The 17,692-nt window shown below is 35.3% G+C and overlaps 2 protein-coding genes across 2 annotated transcripts; one reads left to right on the top strand and one right to left on the bottom strand.

Moving 5' to 3' along the window:
- Positions 1-95: 95 nt before the first annotated feature.
- LOC101216988 (isovaleryl-CoA dehydrogenase, mitochondrial) lies at positions 96-10,611 on the bottom strand. The gene is made up of 15 exons (XM_011658914.2): positions 10,408-10,611; positions 10,056-10,139; positions 9,921-9,978; positions 9,487-9,611; positions 9,330-9,374; positions 3,819-3,867; positions 3,607-3,716; positions 2,875-2,951; positions 2,630-2,680; positions 2,475-2,539; positions 1,292-1,446; positions 1,174-1,214; positions 1,042-1,096; positions 818-874; positions 96-575 (listed from the first exon to the last, which is right to left on the bottom strand). The coding sequence occupies exons 1-15, from the start codon at positions 10,513-10,515 to the stop codon at positions 429-431; spliced, it is 1,227 nt and encodes a 408-aa protein (XP_011657216.1). The 5' UTR covers positions 10,516-10,611; the 3' UTR covers positions 96-428.
- Positions 10,612-15,084: 4,473 nt separating this feature from the next.
- Positions 15,085-17,352, top strand: LOC101212741 (proteasome subunit beta type-4). Its single transcript, XM_004149498.3, has 7 exons — positions 15,085-15,279; positions 15,375-15,439; positions 15,603-15,679; positions 15,896-16,025; positions 16,192-16,351; positions 16,452-16,637; positions 17,010-17,352. The coding sequence occupies exons 1-7, from the start codon at positions 15,274-15,276 to the stop codon at positions 17,121-17,123; spliced, it is 738 nt and encodes a 245-aa protein (XP_004149546.1). The 5' UTR covers positions 15,085-15,273; the 3' UTR covers positions 17,124-17,352.
- The last annotated feature ends 340 nt before the right edge of the window (positions 17,353-17,692 follow it).

Below are 17,692 nucleotides of genomic sequence, written 5' to 3'. Positions count from 1 at the left end.
AAACCCATAAATTATACATATATAATTACATCTTTTTAGTATAGTATAATGTAATAGAATTTGAATCAACTTCAAGAAAGGAATACTAATAATAGTAAAGACAATTGAATTTGTTGGTTGATTTGACAAGTCATATAAGTGCCCTGATGTAAATTCAGTCAATTTAAAACAAAAGACTTGAAAAGTGAAGCAAAATTAGCACCCTATCCCTGATTTGAATGACATTTGTTTCTTTTATTAATGCAATTATTATTTTATGATGACAATTTTGAACAATGTTCCCTTAAAATTACACATTGTAGATAAAGACCTCAACCATCAACTCACATTTGCTTCTTATGAGTTACTGAGTGTTGAGTATCGTTAACTTTGATCGTGGGATGTTCTCTATGAGCCAAGCAAACCAATTGAGAGTAAAAGTCTGTCACCTATTGCTCTTTGAACAGTGAGCGACCGATGATCATCCTTCTCACTTCACTAGTACCTGCACCTATTTCATATAGTTTTGCATCTCGGAGTAGTCGACCCGTTACGTACTCGTTAACGTAACCGTTGCCGCCTAAACATTGTATGGCCTGCAAGATTGAATGTGAAATGAAAATGAATGATTTCCACATGTATATAATGTGATGTAACAAAATGCATAAATGACATCAATTTGTTTTTCACAAAATAGTTTCATAAATATTTCCCTATCAAATTGTAGTTTGCTACTTTCTTTTTCACAAGGTTCAGCTACGGCATGGAACATAGAATGATAGAAGCTATATGTTTCTATTGGAGAAAAAGAAAATGTTTTTGAGAACACAAATTTTACCTGCAGAGCAACTTGCGTTGCTCTTTCTGCTGCACATAATATTACTCCAGCACAATCCTGGAAACAAAACCACATGGGGTGAATATTTGAAGGATTTTAAGTTGCGACATCGAACCACAATCTCGTTCCCTTGACCAAATGCTCTCATGGCCATGGAATAAGAAAAAATGGATCAAAAGCATAAACTAGAAGCAACAGAAAAAAGCTTTAGATGTCCTTCAAACCTTGGGATCAACTTTTCCGTTGTCACAGTCCCTAGCAACAGAATAAACGTAGGCCCTGTGGAGAGGGAGAGAGAAAGTTAACATGAGAACAAAAAAGTGAAAGACAAACATGATTACTTCAGAATCTCTCACCTTGATGATTGTAAAGATGTATACATATCAGCAAGTTTTCCCTGGAATAGCAGATAGTTGAGTAATTTTAAAGGAACTATGAGCTATGTATATGTGAAGATACTCTCAGTGATAGAACCTGTATAAACTGGAATTCCCCAATTGGACGACCAAACTGCTCTCTTTGTTTAACGTAAGGAAGAACAGCATCAAGGCATGCTTGCATAAGACCTAGGGGACCAGCAGCCAAAACAAGCCTCTCCAAATCTAACCCAGACATCATAACATAAACTCCTGAAAGAAAACATTGTACATTACGTCATTTAGATAATGATTAGTATGAAGATGATAATAATTTGGTTCTCGTCCAATATGGCTGCAAACAAGATGAAGTAGCGTTTAATCACATTTATATTTCTAATTATCACCAACATGAATATATAACTCAAATGCTTAAAATATATACTTGACCAAGAGGTCAAAGCTTTGAATCTTAAACCTGGATGTGTTGTTGAACTCAACCACAAACAACAAAACTTTTCTTATCTTTTTTTAAAATTATTATTATTATTATTATTATTATTATTATTATTATTATTATTATTATTATTATCTTCTAAATTGTTTAGATTGACTTGCTAGATTATTCACACAGAACTATGTCTCACCCTACTATATCTGGTCACCAAGATAAATAGAGGGATATATTAAATTTTGAGCAGGTAAACATGATTTGAACACATTTCTTCAAGGATTTTTTATGGCCAATAGACCAAGAGGCCAACCCATGGTGGTTGACGGTGCCAAAGTAATCCCCTTACATTAAACCCAAACCAGACATGAAAGGGCCGATGCTGGTACTAAGTATTAAGTAAAAATTTCAGCACATCAAATTACTGACCCTCGTCTAATCCCTTCCATTTTTTCCATTGAGATTAAAAAATAATTCTAAAATTCTCCTATGAGATGCCATTGGAGTTTACTCTTAATTCTTGGAGACATCACATTTAGCGGCCACAACATTTGGTCAGAAAATTACCCTTACCTACACAACAAATATGAATGTCTTTGTCCAAAGACTCCTAACGGTAGGATCACAGAATATTTTGTTTTCTTTTGTGGAATGGCTGAGAATACCAGACAGATTAATCAATTAGGCAGGACCCTAAACCAGAAACCATGCATTGAAATCTGCCGCCATTAAATACCTCATCAATTGTGCATCGGACCTTATTGAAATGATCTTACTGAGATAAATTATAAAAAAATATAACTATTTACTTAATGCATGAACGAATACCAAGATTACATCAGCAGTATACCTTTTCCTTCTTGTCCAAGCACATTTTCTTCAGGAACAAAGCAATTTTCAAAGACAAGCTCACATCTGTGGAATCCATTGCCAACATGAGTGGAAGAGAAAAGAAAATTTTGTGCTTATTTTAAAAATTTGAAATTCCATGCACATTAGACTCACGTATCACTTCCTCGCATCCCAAGTTTGTCTAATTTCTGGGCAGTACTGAATCTGAGAAACATAGAAGCAGCCGATATAAGAATCAAGTATGAGGAACGTTGGAAGGTTCTAAATGAACTTGGAATCAGAAGCTTAGGGGTATTTTATGATTACAGTTTCAAAATTTGCTACACTACTGCATCCTAGAGAAACTGAACAGAAAACTCCGTTACTTGCATGAACCAGACCAACAGATTTTTAAATACCCGGGCATTCCTTTCTCAATGATAAATGCGGTAATTCCCTTTGAGCCAGCATTTGGATTCGTTTTTGCATACACAACCTGTTGCAATTGTGTAAATTGGCTCAGGGTTAATGAAATATGCAAGGAAAACACTTTTCAGCAACATGAATTGTTCAACCTACATGCTTTTAAGATTTTAAGGTGGAAGAAAAACTGCTAAACCTGACCTGGTACTATAGAATGTTACTCCCTCAACCTACTTGTTCCCTCCCACATTAAATGACAAGACATAACATAAAAACATAAAACCACGGCATAACTCACCATTTAGTTTGTTGCTTTATTGTTTACACACAAAAAATCAGCTTTCACCAGGATAATTGTAGGGAAAGGTCTCTATTTCACTGGAAATGTAGGTGGTTCATACTAACATACTATAACAACGAATGACTAAGTTTAAGACACTATTTGTAACAAGCATATAACAAATCAAAACAAGGTTTCCATATAAGCCAAATACTTTCACCATGAGTATAACATGGAAGTGAACAAGTTCAAAGTTTTTCATGATAAACCCCTGAATTCTGAAAAAAGTAAAGTTCTCTTCTCACCAAATAGCAACAGTGAAAAAGTTTCAGGCAATGTGCATTATCTACAGATACATCTTTCCTTAGGTGACACACAAATACATGCTAACCAGAAACAGAGAGGAATTTCTTTTTAACACGTTTAGAAAATTTGAAACAAAAAATACCAATGTTTGAGCAGTTGGACCATTTGTACACCACATTTTGTTTCCATTAATGATATATCCACCATCCACCCGGTCAGCTTTACATTTCATGCTCACAACATCCGACCCAGCTGAAAGTAGGAAGTGCATTATCAAGGATGAAAATATTGTTAGTCCTTTTGAAGATCGCCCTTTATATGCATACATGAAAAACAAAAGTTCACTGAAGTTACCATTGGGTTCACTCATTGCAAGAGCTCCCACATGCTCGCCTTTAATAAGCTTATTAACAAAGATATAGTTAAGTTAGTAGCCAAAAAGAATTACTTCAATAGAAAAAAAAAAAGGAGCAATGAGAAGGAAATAGAGAATGAGAACGCATGAAAGACAAATTATATTCTTCAGTTAAAAATCGTTAAGGGATGACAAAATTTATTTCCACAGATGAAAAAACAGAAATTATCTGGTATGACAATGCCATATGGCTATGACCAAAGAAAATGAAGTATGACATTTCTGTCTGCAGTTAGGTAAACATTATAACATGAACATTCTGATGGAACTCGTAGCAAGTGTATAGGAATTCAATATTATTGAATGAAATAACAGAAAAGTAGCCAATCTCTGTTTCCCTCTCTCTCAAGGAATAACAGAAAGATTCAAATAACCAAAATGCTCAATACCCTCTCCCGCCCTTAACAAACTTATTTATATGGCTAACCAACCCATCACTCACACGTGCCTCACCCTCACGTGTTACTTTTTATTTCCTCTCCTCCTGTACTGAAATAATATTGGAGGTCTAACATTACTCTCCTTCTCCAAATTCACCTTGTCCTCAAGGTGAAAATCTGGAAAACGCTGCTTCAAATCCTCATATAACTCCCAAGTAGCCTCATGTTGTGGAAGACCCTCCCACTGAACTAACACCTCCCATTCTCCCGCTTTGTTTTTGGAATAACTATAAACCTCCTCGGGAATCTCTCTCCATTCATGATTTTCCGTTAAACAGGGAACATCATTCCTATCTTCCTTGTGCTCTCCTAATACTTTCTTGAGCTGAGATACATGAAATACCGGGTGTATGGTAGAGTTCTCTGGTAATTCTAGCTTGTAAGCCACTGTACCAATTTTAGCTATCACCTTGTACGGCCCAAAGAACTTAGGAGAAAGTTTTTCATTTCTTTTTCTTCTGACCGTCACTTGTCGATATGGTCTTATCTTCAATAATACCAAATCCCCGACCTGGTAATGAACCTCTCTTCTTTTGGTATCGGCATATTTCTTCATTTTGTCCTGTGCAACTCTCAAATGTTCACGTAAGGCTCCTAACACCACATCTCGTTCTTTCAGCTGTTCATCTAACATGGAGTTAGTAGTGTCCCTCTCCCCATAGTATATCAAAGGAGGTGGTAAACGTCCGTATACAACCTGAAACGGTGTGACTCCAAGTGCACACTGATACGTGGTGTTATACCAATATTCTGCCCACGGTATCCATTTAACCCATTCCTTTGGCTTTTCCCCACAAAAGCAAAGTAAGAATGTCTCTACTCCACGGTTAACCACTTCTGATTGACCATCCGTTTGTGGATGATACGCTGTACTGTGGTTCAACTTCGTTCCTGCCACGCGAAATAATTCCCTCCAAAAGTGACTTAAGAACACCTTGTCTCTATCCGAAACAATGGATTTAGGATATCCATGAAGTCGAACGACCTCCTTCACAAATATTTCAGCTACCGTCTTTGCTGTATATGGATGTTTCATAGGTATGAAATGCCCATATTTACTGAACCGATCAACCACTACAAATAACACTTCATATCCTGCTGCTTTAGGTAACCCTTCCACAAAATCCATTGAATTATCCTCCCACACACGACCGAGTACCTCTAACGGTGTTAATAGTCCAGCTGGTGATAGCGCCAAAATCTTATTTCTTTGACAAATCATGCACTCTTCGTAATACTTCTTCACATCCCGCTTCATTCCTTCCCAATGTAACTCTGCAGCCATCCTTTTATACGTTCTTAAGAATCCCGAGTGACCTCCAAAAACCGAGTCATGATAAGTGTGTAAGATGGTTGGAATCAATTTAGAAGTTTTAGATAACTCTATTCGATCTTTGTACATCAGCATACCCTGTTTAATTGAATACCTTCCTTCCTCCAACCCTTCTGTCTCGCTTAGCTTCTGCATAATATTCTTCAACTTCTCATCTTGCGCCACTTCTGCCTTGATGACTTCGATATCGATCATCTTAGGAGCTGTCAATTGATTCAATTGTACTGTTGATGGTACTCTGGACAATGCATTTGCGGCTTTATTTTCCAACCCCGGTTTATACACCACCTCGAAGGAATATCCCAGAAGTTTGGATATCCATTTCTGGTATTGAGGTTGTATAACTCTCTGTTCCAGCAGAAACTTCAAAGAGCGTTGATCAATTTTGACTAAAAAACTCTTCCCCAACAAATATGGACGCCACCTTTGCACTGCCACTAACTCTCTCTCGTATATGGGTTTTACTCTATCCCTTACTGCCAATGTATGGCTATAATATGCAATTGGACGTTGGTTCTGGATTAATACAGCCCCCAATCCGAATCCAGAAGCATCAGTCTCTATTTCAAAAGACACATTGAAATCAGGCAGAGCTAATACCAGAAGCGTCATCATGGCTTGTTTCAGCCTATTGAACGCTTCTTGAGCCTCCTCTGTCAACTTAAATCCTCCTATCTTCAATAACTGTGTCAATGGGGCTGCAATTGTCCCATAATTCTGGACAAATTTGCGATAATACCCTGTCAGACCAAGAAACCCCCTGACTTCCCTCACGTTAACAGGAACGGGCCACTCCTTTATAGCTCTGATCTTTTCAGGATCCACCTCAACTCCATCTCCTGAAATAATATGTCCTAAGTAGTCTACACGAGACTGAGCAAAATTACATTTCTTCCTGTTTGCATAAAGTTCATTCTTCCTCAACACTTCCAATATTGCTCTCAAATGATTCAAATGATTTTTCAACCCCTTGCTATAGATCAAAATGTCATAAAAGAACACTAAAACGAACTTTCTCAGGTATGGCCTGAATATAGTATTCATCAATGATTGAAAAGTGGATGGTGCATTGGTCAACCCAAACGGCATAACCATAAACTCATAATGACCCTCATGAGTTCTGAATGCTGTGTTTTCAATGTCATCAATACTCATCCTAATTTGATGGTACCCTGATTTTAGATCAATCTTCGAGAAAATTGTAGCCCCATTCAACTCATCAAACAACTCCTTAATCACTGGGATTAGAAACTTATCTGGTACGGTTACATTATTCAGAGCCCTGTAATCCACACAAAAACGCTAGCTTCCATCTTTCTTTCTCACCAATAATACTGGACTGGAATAGGGACTTGTGCTCGGCCGTATTACTCCCGATGCCAGCATTCCTTCCACCAGTCTCTCCATTTCTGTCTTTTGTTGATATGCATACCTATAAGGTCGTACATTCATTGGATCAGTTCCCTTCTTTAGATGAATTTGGTGTTCTATCACTCTTCGTGGTGGTAAGGTTTCGGGCCAATCAAAGACATCTTCGAAGCTTTTCAACACTACTGCCACTGACTCTTCTACAGTCAAGACTTCATCAAACGTATCATCCACTTCTAAAGATTCCCTTCTTTCTAAGGCTTTGCATTCGACCAAGAACCCTTGATCCTATCTCCCCAAGATTTCACAAGGGCTTTTAAACTGACTCTTGCCTTTGTTAGACTTGGATCTCCCCTTATAACAACCTTCTCTCCGTGGTGAGTAAAAGTCAGAATTAAGTTTTTCCAATCTACTTCAGTTATACCAAGAGAGTATAATCATTGCATTCCCAATATTGCATCCACGCCTCCTAGCTCCAGCGGCAAAAAATCATCAGTCACTCACCATTCTCCAATCATCATTTCAATGGCTTCACAAACTCCCTTCCCTTTTATAGCCGTTCCAGAGCCTAATATGACTCCATAATTTGTAGTACTCTTCGTGCTTATCTGCAATTCCTCAACTAAACTTTCTGAAATGAAGTTATGTGTTGCTCCGCAATCTATTAACACAATGATCTCCTTTCCTAGTAATTTTCCTTTCACCTTCATAGTTCCTGGATTAGATAATCCCACTACTGAGTTTATCGACAACTCCACCACAGCCTGCTCTTCTTGGATAACTTCAGCCACATTCAACTCTTTCTGTTCTACCTCCTCTTCTTCAATGATTTCATATTCCTCATTATCCCCCATTACTACCAGCATACGTAACTCTCTCTGTTCCTTCATCTTACACTTGTGATCATGAGAATATTTCTCATTACACCGAAAACAGAGTCCCTTCTCCTTTCGTGATTGAAATTTGGCATCAGATAATCTTTTCGTTGGACCTGTTTCCCGTACCTCTTCGCCAGCCGTTCCTCTCAACGTGATGGTTCTCATCGGCCAGTTCCAATTTCCCTTACTTTCTCCAGAATTCCCAAATGTGCTGGTTTTGTTTCCACTTCCAGAATTACTCAGTTTCGCTCCCGAATAACCAGGAAGGTTCGCTTCTCTTCTAATATCTTCTCTGTTTTCTACCTTCTGCGCGATTATCATCATTTGTGATAATCCTTAAGGTTCACATAAATCCATCTCAGCCTGTATCCATGGCTTCAATCCTGACAAGAACGTCTCTTCTACCACTTTATCGGCCAGATCCGACAGAGGTGCGACTAGTTTATCAAACAGATTTCGGTATTCTTCCACCGTAGTTGTATGTTGAATGCGCAAGAACCGCCCGTACAAAGAACCTTCCCTTGTTGATCGAAATCGGACCAACACTCTTTCTTTTAAGTTCACCCAATCGACGAATTTATCTCGCTCTTCATGAGACCGATACCAGTTCAGCGCAGTTCCTTCGAAGCTAATTATTGCCACAGTCATCTTTTCGAAATCAGTCAGTTTATGAATTTGAAAATACCTTTCAGCGCGAAACAACCACAAATTCGGATCGTCTCCATTGAAGATTGGCATCTCCACCTTCTTGAATTTGTTGCGATCGCCATTAGCGTCCTCATTCGTTTTTATTTAGGGTTTAGGGTTTAGGGTTTGTTTTTGCGAATGGAAGATCCTTCGCCGTCATCGTTGTTCTTCATCGGAGTACTCCGTATCAACAGCTCTGTAATCTTTTCGTTCATCGTGGATCTCTCCTGGGTGGCCGATTCCATGAATCATATCATCATTTGATTCTGTCTCTCCAATCCTTTCACTAAATCGTTCAATGCTTTCTCTATCGCTGGTAATTTCCCGATCTCTTTTTTGATTCCTTGAATCTCTTGATCAAACGTTTCCATTTTGTCCTCCATTCTGGTCTGTACCATCTTCTTCTTTCTTGCCCTGAATCGATGGCTCTGATACCAATTTGATGGAACTCGTAGCAAGTGTATAGGAATTCAATATTATTGAATGAAATAACAGAAAAGTAACCAACCTCTGTTTCCCTCTCTCTCAAGGAATAACAGAAAAATTCAAATAACCAAAATACTCAATACCCTCTCCCGCCCTTAACAAACTTATTTATATGCCTAACCAACCCATCACTCACATGTGCCTCACCCTCACGTGTTACTTTTTATTTCCTCTCCTCCTGTACTGAAATAATATTGGAGGTCTAACACATTCTTAGGGAAATTGGGAACAATGAGTGTAAGCAGAAATGCATAAAACCTTAGGCAAGTACTTCTCTTTTTGAGTTGGGTTTCCATTCCTCACCTGAAGAAGAAAATATATGATTAAGATAACAAATGGAGTCCATATTGTCTAAGACAATATATAATCATGATAAGACATCACAAACAAAATGTGTAATCATACTTCACTTTACCAGCTGATTGATGCACAGGTTAGAATGTGCACCAAAGGAGAGTGCAACAGACCCAGAAGCGCGGCTTATTTCTTCCATTGCCATACAGTGATACAAGTACCCAAGACCAAGTCCTCCATATTCCTCTACAAGACAACCAACAATTCAGTTTCAAAATATCTTGAAAGAATGAGACACAAATGCAATAATATATATAATCATCTCAATGTTCATCTAATATAAGGAGGCACTTACCATGTGTCAAATATCTTAATCAAATTTAACTCTCAGGTTCAGGATACAATGGACTGTAAAAGCACAATTAAAGAAAAACTAGAAGCGGAAAAATGAAAATTCATTGATAAAGAGAATATAAATACAAATTTCAAGGCATGGAACCCCTCCAAATAAGAGAAAACGAGGGAAGCATCGAAACTAGATTTCTAACCCTGTACCTGGTGCTGTAATTCCATGGAGATGGAAGTCCCCCATGAGCTTCCATAAGTTAACATCCTACAACACGATACATTTTAGTCAAATCATAGAGCAACCCATTAAACATACAGAGAAGGATATCCAACTGAACTGACCTTTGGAAAAGTGTTGGTTTGATCAATTTTCGCGGCATGGGGAGCAATGTTATCTTGAGCAAATTGTTTAACACTTTCTTTAAACTGCAATTAATTAATCAATTCTTTAAAAAAAAAAAAAAAAAAACTAAAGAGAAACTAAAAATTCCAATAACATTATATAAATAAGGCTTCATGAAAACCAAAAATGATCCAAAACAATCCAACCATCCACAAACAAAACATACTAATCAAAGGTAAAATGAAGATTGTCCAAAGTAAGTTAACCGAGAAAAATCCAAAATACAAAGGCATCGAGAACGAAATCCAACAAGTCCCATTCCACCGTGATTAACAAACAATAAAGCGATACCTGTAATTGAGTATCATCAAAAAGCAAGGCAGAAGAGAAAGAAGCAGAATGTCTGTGTGTCCGAAGAATCGAAGCACAAGCAGTTGTTGCAGCAAAGAGCTTCTGCATCTTCTTAACAAAGAAATTTGGTTGAACAAAAACAAAGAGAAGTATAGAAGAGAAACGGGGAATATAATTCGAAAGTTACACATTTATTAGGTGCCGTTTTTATATAAATAGTTGGAAGTAGAGAAGGAGTTTACGTAAATAGGGCGGAAGTGTTTTTGGGGTAAAATTAGAAAAGGGTGAAACGTGGGGAGTTATGATTGGTGGAAGAGGAAGTAAAAAAAAGCTAGATATCGTCCAATTGGACTCCGAGCTCATGTAGTGATAACCACAGGGTATGGAAACCTCTTCTTTTATTGGATTTGGATATGACTCAGCATCATCTCATCTCATCGCAATTATTACCATATAATATTAATTTATAAATTGAATTTTATCTTCTTTTCATTTAATTCATTTGTTTTTTCTATTACAAAAAAGCATTCCTCCTTTTTCCTTCTAAACTTGCAATGGCCAAATTGAATGTTTCTTCATTCCCTCCTATCTCGTTTTCAACTTCCATTCTCTGGCGGTGCATATCGTTTACACCTTATTGGCAGGTCCGTCCTCTCCTACACCTCTTGGTGGAGGAGCGTTGAAGAATATTGGAAAAGAAAAGAAGTCCAACTCATTCAAATCAATATTATTAAATTAATAAAACACGCCAAATCATTTATTTTCAAACTCCAAATAGATATAACTTCCAATGCCCAACACCAAAAATATATTTTGTCCTTATTTGTTATTATTCATGTGTATCAAGTAACCATTTCAAGAACAATAATTTTTTAGTTCAAAATTCTTGTTCCATGCTTGATCATTTTTGTTGATTTCATGTTATAACCTATCATGAAACGCAATTGTGGAGTCAAATTGATGATCGATTTAACGAGTTTTTTTTAGAAAAAATGAGAATATAAATATTAAAAAAAAACTTCAAAATTATCCATCAATCTCATCAGAATAGATTTGCAGTAGCATGACACCTCACAATTGAAAAACGGTGGAAGAAGTGGTAAAATATCATCTTTGAAGGAGAAATTCAATTTGTTTTAAAATTTGATTTTCAATGAAATAATTTTCTAATTATTTTATTATTCAACATTTAATTAATCTAATTAATCAATAATAATAATAAATTAAATCTAGATGAATCCAATTGAATTAATTGAGTCTCTATTCGACTTTTTTTTAATATTTAAATATCTTTTATTTCTAAAAAATGGTTAAAAATTAATTCCAATCTAAATTTTATTACCATAATGAGCTTGTAGAAGGCCTTATAGATCATGAGCTCTAACAATTAGAGATTAACTCACTAACATAATTTTAAACTATTCGAATTTTCGATCACCCTATTCTCATTCCAAGTATTGTAGTTGCACTCTCCTCACTATAGATATATTTATGTTCACATGATATAACCATGATTTATTGTTTTACCCTTAAGATTACTTATTGTTCCTTAAGTACCACTGATTTTCTAATGAACAACTAGTTTAAGGTTACCTATAAACTAAATTCTTCTCGAGCCAATGAGAGGGTAGAGCTCATTGTTCAAGACTTTAATTCATTGCATAAGGGAATAACGTATCTCCCAACTCTAAAGAGCTAATGAGTGAATTTCATCTTGCATTCTATGTCTCCAACTATCCACCCGGTATTACCTCTGAAATGGTAGACATATTGGACTAGTGCTTATGAGCTGCCCTCACCTATGCAGATCTAAGAATAATCACATGTGAACAGAAGTTCATAGGTAGCTAAGGAGGTTAAGTTACCTAGGTAATCAAATTAGAAGAAATAGTAATCTTATACAAATTTTTTACATAGGATGTCCCCACGTTAAGGTGTTACATTGTTTGTACTAATTACATAACAAGTCTCGTCAATAATGTCACCAAAATAAGGTGTCTAAAACTTTATTCATATACTATAGACTATTTAGGTTATGAACTCGAATTGGATTCACATTTATGTCTCTACCTAAAATTAAGTCTACAAAATAGCTTTAAAACCTTAGTTTATTGGATTAAAGATTATTGTATTCTATTTCACTAATAAATAATTTAGTAATCAGATTATTGAATGTAATTTACAAACTCGTATATAAATTCCAACATTACCTTATTTGCGTTTTGTACTACCCGTTCTCTACTCGAAAAAAGAAATTCGCTCTACTCTAAGACTAGGTTAACAGGTTCCTCAAGGGGGAAAACTCTATCTATGCAATTCCTAAGATCAAAGGCACAACCTTTCCACTAGCAGAAGAATGAACTCCATATGGACCTTGAATACGCTTTCGTGAAAGGTATTAGTGGAGTTTGCCTAATCTATCTAGTTCTAGTTAAGGCTGCATTGGATCTTTTATGACAGGAAGCATTTGAGGATGCTAAAAGCAGTAGCAATAGCAGTTTTGGCTAGTAAGAGTTGCTCGTAGTCTCTTGGGATTGAAATCCTTCTTTTCCCTTCTCGCTTCACTCTCCCTTCTGTCTTCCTTCTTTAGTTAGATAATAAAGGAAATAAATACCAAACTATTTGAATGAATCTAAACGTTAAAGTAGCACTTATTTGTTTTATTTACATTGAATATGTTGTTAAGAAAGAGATCATATTTGAATGTCTCATATGGCATATCATTAAAGTACATATGCATAACTCTAATTGAACTTTCAATTTGCATACTTAAACCTTTTGACTGTTTAAATTCAAGGTATTAAACTGTAGCCCTAGCCCAATGAATTTTCAAAATATATATGGCTTTTGAAGTTAAAAAAATGATCATTTGGTCGTCCTCTGTTTTACCTGAAATGTGAATACTTACAACTTATTTGATGTTGATTTGCATAAATTGGTTGGAACCAATATTAATTGGAGATAGGATGACTATTTCAATTGTTTGTTTCTGTTTTTTGTTCTTAAATTATGTTTTTATATTTTTGTTTGTTAAAAAAAAAAGTTTGGTGATTGATTTATGTTTTCTATTTTTTTAAAACAACTTAACCTTTCTAAGTTTTTTTTTTTATTTTCAAATTTTCTTGGTAACTTTAAAGACAAAATTCTTACTTTTTTAAAAAATATTAGTTAAAATAAAAAAACACAAAACAAATAGATTCTAAGCGATTGGATTTAGATGTATTTAAAAAATTGGAAAAAATTAAAACTATTTACAAAATATAACAAAATTTACTCCATAGCTCATATGAAATTTTTGTTATATTTTTATAGATAAATTGATTTTTTGGTGCTATTCTTACCAATCCCCTTAGGTTTTATGTATATTTAGATACTAAGCTTTCTTTTTTTTTTTCTTAAGCAAGAAACAAGCCATAAGACCTTCAAAAAAAAAAAAAAAAAAAAGGTCTCTAGAGGCATTATATTAATAATAAAGTATTGATAGATGGTGAGTAGGCTAGAGGTTGGTCTTTCCATTCTTTGATCTAGCAATGCCCTATAGTTTAGAGAGATAGTACTAGAGTCGTAATCTTTACAATAGTTGTGTCTATTTAACCAAAGACCGATCGACAATAATTGAATCTTTCTAAATATTCTCTAACATTTCTTCTATTATTTCTGTCCAACCATATCGTCTAGAGGAGTGTTGTAACTGCATTGTATCTATTGACATCTTTTTGTTTGTTTGTTTGAGCTTACACAAAGATTCACATAAAGATGTAGTGCTATTTCTATCGAAGTTTCCTCCATTTTGGGGCAAAAGCCTATCCCATAGATCCTTTGATACTTTGTGATTCATGAAAAGATTATCTATACTTTCGTTGTTGGAGCAGCTGAAGACACAACAGTTTAGGTTTAAACAGAAGTTTGAAAGTTTCTTCTGCAATACGTCTATAGTATTTTATTTTCCTATCTAGGGCGGTCCTAAGGAAGAACTTACATTTTTTTGGGTACTACGGACTTACAAAGATTGTCAAACTTTTTGTTGTCAATCTCCACGCTGTTGGCTTGGGGAGTTTCATGAAAGGCTTCTTTAACCATTGGCTTGGCTTAGAGACTAAAGATTTTAGTTTGTTATTTTATTTTAATTTTTAAAATTGGTGTTTTTTTCATGATTTTTGAAAAATTATTATAACTAATAAAATTATTGAAAATATTTATAAAATATAACAAAATTTTATATTATATTAATAGTAGATAAAACTTTTATCACTATCTATCAATATCAATGATAAATATTGATAGAAATCTACAAGTGTTTATAAATATTGATAGAAATCTACAAGTGTTTAGGCATAAGTATTAACTTTTACATATATTTTTTAAATATTAATATGAATTAACTTTCAAAGTAGAAAAAAATATATTTAAAGTGTAAAAAAAAAGTGTTTATAAACACTTTACAGTCAATTAAACCTATTGACTTCTGATCTTTTATGGACTTCTTTCCGCTAAGTAAATTTTAAAAGTGAAAAACAAATTCTTTAAATTTTAAAAATTCAATTTGATGTTTTAAAACATTAGTAAAGAAAGAGAATAATGTTTATTAGGGATAGAATCCCAAATATTCACAATAGTTTCTCAAAAGTAATTCACAGAAAAGCAAAAAATGCAACAACAATAACAATAAATAATAATAAAGGCTTCAAGCGACGCCGTTTAGGGCAAGAGCTGGGGAAAAGAGGACGATCTGAATAATCATTTCTTGAGCGAAGGGAAAAGAAGAGCTCTACTAAAGCAGTCGATAAAAGAAAACTCAAACCTCGCTGCAACTCTCGACATTGATTCTGTTTTCAATTCATTTTCCCAAAGTTAATCGATCCGAATATGAGTGTAAGTTCTTCAGTTGAAATCCCAAACCCCCACCCCCCTCTTTCTCATTACATTCCAATTCTAACATTCATCGATCTTTTGATTTTTCAATGCAGCCCTCTGATTCCAACCAGGCGAACCACGGTCTTCTCTGCCCGGAAGCTCCAATTCAAAGAACCCAGTACGTTCTCTATCTGTTTTCTTTCATGGGTATTTTTTGGTTTTAGACTATAAGTTTCGTATTTTGGTACTGGGAGTTTTGGGGTTTTAAAGACCTAAGATTTTGGGATATAGAGTTTGGCGAGATCGAGGTTTTTGAATCGTCTACTTCTTCTGTTGCATAGGTATCCTTATGTGACTGGTACATCCGTGGTTGCTATCAAATATAAAGATGGGATTTTAATGGTTTCTGATTTGGGAGGTTAGTGGAAAATCCTTCCCATTTTATTATATCTCTGTAAGAAAATTGATGACGGCTGTCAGCATGTCTATCACTTTTTGTTAGTTGATTGGATAACACTTCTTGGAATGATGTTTATTTCGTTATGTGATTCTGAATCTTAGATGTATGTATGGCCAAATTATAAGGCAATCCCGTGTTTTTTTATTACTTATATGGCGTTTTAACTAACTACAGGCTCCTATGGTTCTACACTGCGGTATAAGAGTGTGGAGAGAATAAAAGCTATTGGAAAGCATTCTCTTCTTGGTGCTAGTGGTGAAATTAGTGACTTTCAGCAGTTATTGCGAGATCTTGACCAGCTCATGTAAGCTTAGGACGGTTTTGCTTTTATTCTCATGCTGCTTTATATAGATGTATTCACAAGGGAATTGGATGGTGTTCTGGATTGGAATTCAGTTGCTTGTAGTTTTACTGTCATCTATTTTGATTCAGAAATTGGGTGAAATCTGTTGTTGTATTGAACGGTGCAGCTTGTATGATAACATGTGGGATGATGGTAATGCTCTGGGGCCAAAGGAGATCCATAGCTACTTAACTCGAGTGATGTATAACAGGCGGAACAAGTTCGACCCATATTGGAACGCACTTGTTCTAGGTGGGGTGAAGAATGGGCAAAAGTATCTTGGCACGGTAGATCTTTGGTTCTCTTCATATTGATTCAAATAAGTTCGTAGCATGTATTTTCAATTTAGATGCTTCATCAGCTAACAATAAACTCCTTTTTATTCAGGTTAATATGATAGGTGTAACCTTTGAAGATAACCATGTTACTACTGGTTTTGGCAATCACCTTGCACGGCCTATTCTTCGTGATGAGTGGCGTGAGGATCTGACTTTTGAAGAAGGTGTGAAATTGCTGGAGAAATGCATGAGGGTACTCTTGTACCGTGATAGGTCTGCTGTGAACAAGCTCCAGGTTTGGATTTTTCTATGAACTACAATCCTTGCTTTGTTTGCTTCACACATTTGTGAGTACACATGTTGTGCATATGGACAAATCTTAGAGAATAGCCATCTAACATTATAGCATTTGGTTTTCATGAAACTTGTAAGATTTTAATATTAGAAAGAGTTGAATATCTAATGTTTCCGGCTCATTCTACTAGAGTCCCTTTGTTTTTCTTTATCTTATCCCTAACAAAACCACTCAACCATCCTAAACCATCACATCCCAAGTTGGTTATTTGATCACAGCTGCCTTCTACTTACTACCCATGTTTTTATTCACTGATTATTGATTTGAATGGCGGGATGTTATTCTCATGCATTTTGAATTTGGAATTTTCAGATTGCAAAAATAACTGAGGAAGGTGTGACAATCTCCCAACCCTACTCTTTGAAAACATTCTGGAACTACTCTGCTTTTGAGAATCCGACTTCTGGTGCTGAAGGTTCATGGTAGATTGAAGCTATCTTGTTTATCTCAGATCCCAATTTCGTGAACTGTTCTTCATATCATCAGATGTGAAACAATTGACAGATCAAAGTTAGAATGTCTTAGATACTTGTTCTTACCTTGGATTTGTATGGAATCTCTACTTGAACTATTATCAGTTATATCCAACTCAGTGAATGCTTTGATTTGATTGTCTTGATTTCTTTATAATCACAATCGATTTCTTTTTTCATTATTAATCTGCCTACTCAACTGCTTGAACTTCTTTGATTCACATAAAGTAAAGTTAAATCTGGTTTATTTTTGTTACAGCTGAAGCATCATACACTTTATTTCTCAAGTTTTCATAAATGTGTATTTATAATCCTTCATCCTTCACAATCAAAAGTGCAGAATCATTTCAATTACTTTTGCTTAGGGGCGAGATACAATTAGGCCAAAATTGATCAAGAAAAATTTTCTTCTTTCTTTCTTTCTTTTGACAGTAGATTGGTCATAGATTCAAAGTTTTAATTTTAATGTCAATATTGTAAGCTCTATCTTAGTTTAATTATGTTCCGGTATATATTCACATT

This window comes from Cucumis sativus, chromosome 6, assembly GCF_000004075.3.
Source record: "Cucumis sativus cultivar 9930 chromosome 6, Cucumber_9930_V3, whole genome shotgun sequence".
Taxonomy (NCBI): Eukaryota; Viridiplantae; Streptophyta; class Magnoliopsida; order Cucurbitales; family Cucurbitaceae; genus Cucumis; species Cucumis sativus.
The sequence above is the reverse complement of the archived record's forward strand: the minus strand, read 5'-3'. Positions and strand labels throughout refer to the sequence as shown.

Coding starts and splice junctions, on each gene's coding strand:
- LOC101216988 (XM_011658914.2), bottom strand. CDS start 10,515: ATGCAGAAGCTCTTTGCTGCAACAACTGCTTGTGCTTCGATTCTTCGG. Junction 2,681..2,874: donor ATTGAGAAAGGAATGCCCGG/GTATTTAAAAAT, acceptor TATGTTTCTCAG/ATTCAGTACTGCCCAGAAAT. Junction 1,215..1,291: donor GGGAATTCCAGTTTATACAG/GTTCTATCACTG, acceptor CTGCTATTCCAG/GGAAAACTTGCTGATATGTA.
- LOC101212741 (XM_004149498.3), top strand. Junction 15,680..15,895: donor AATGGTTTCTGATTTGGGAG/GTTAGTGGAAAA, acceptor AACTAACTACAG/GCTCCTATGGTTCTACACTG. Junction 16,026..16,191: donor CGAGATCTTGACCAGCTCAT/GTAAGCTTAGGA, acceptor TGAACGGTGCAG/CTTGTATGATAACATGTGGG.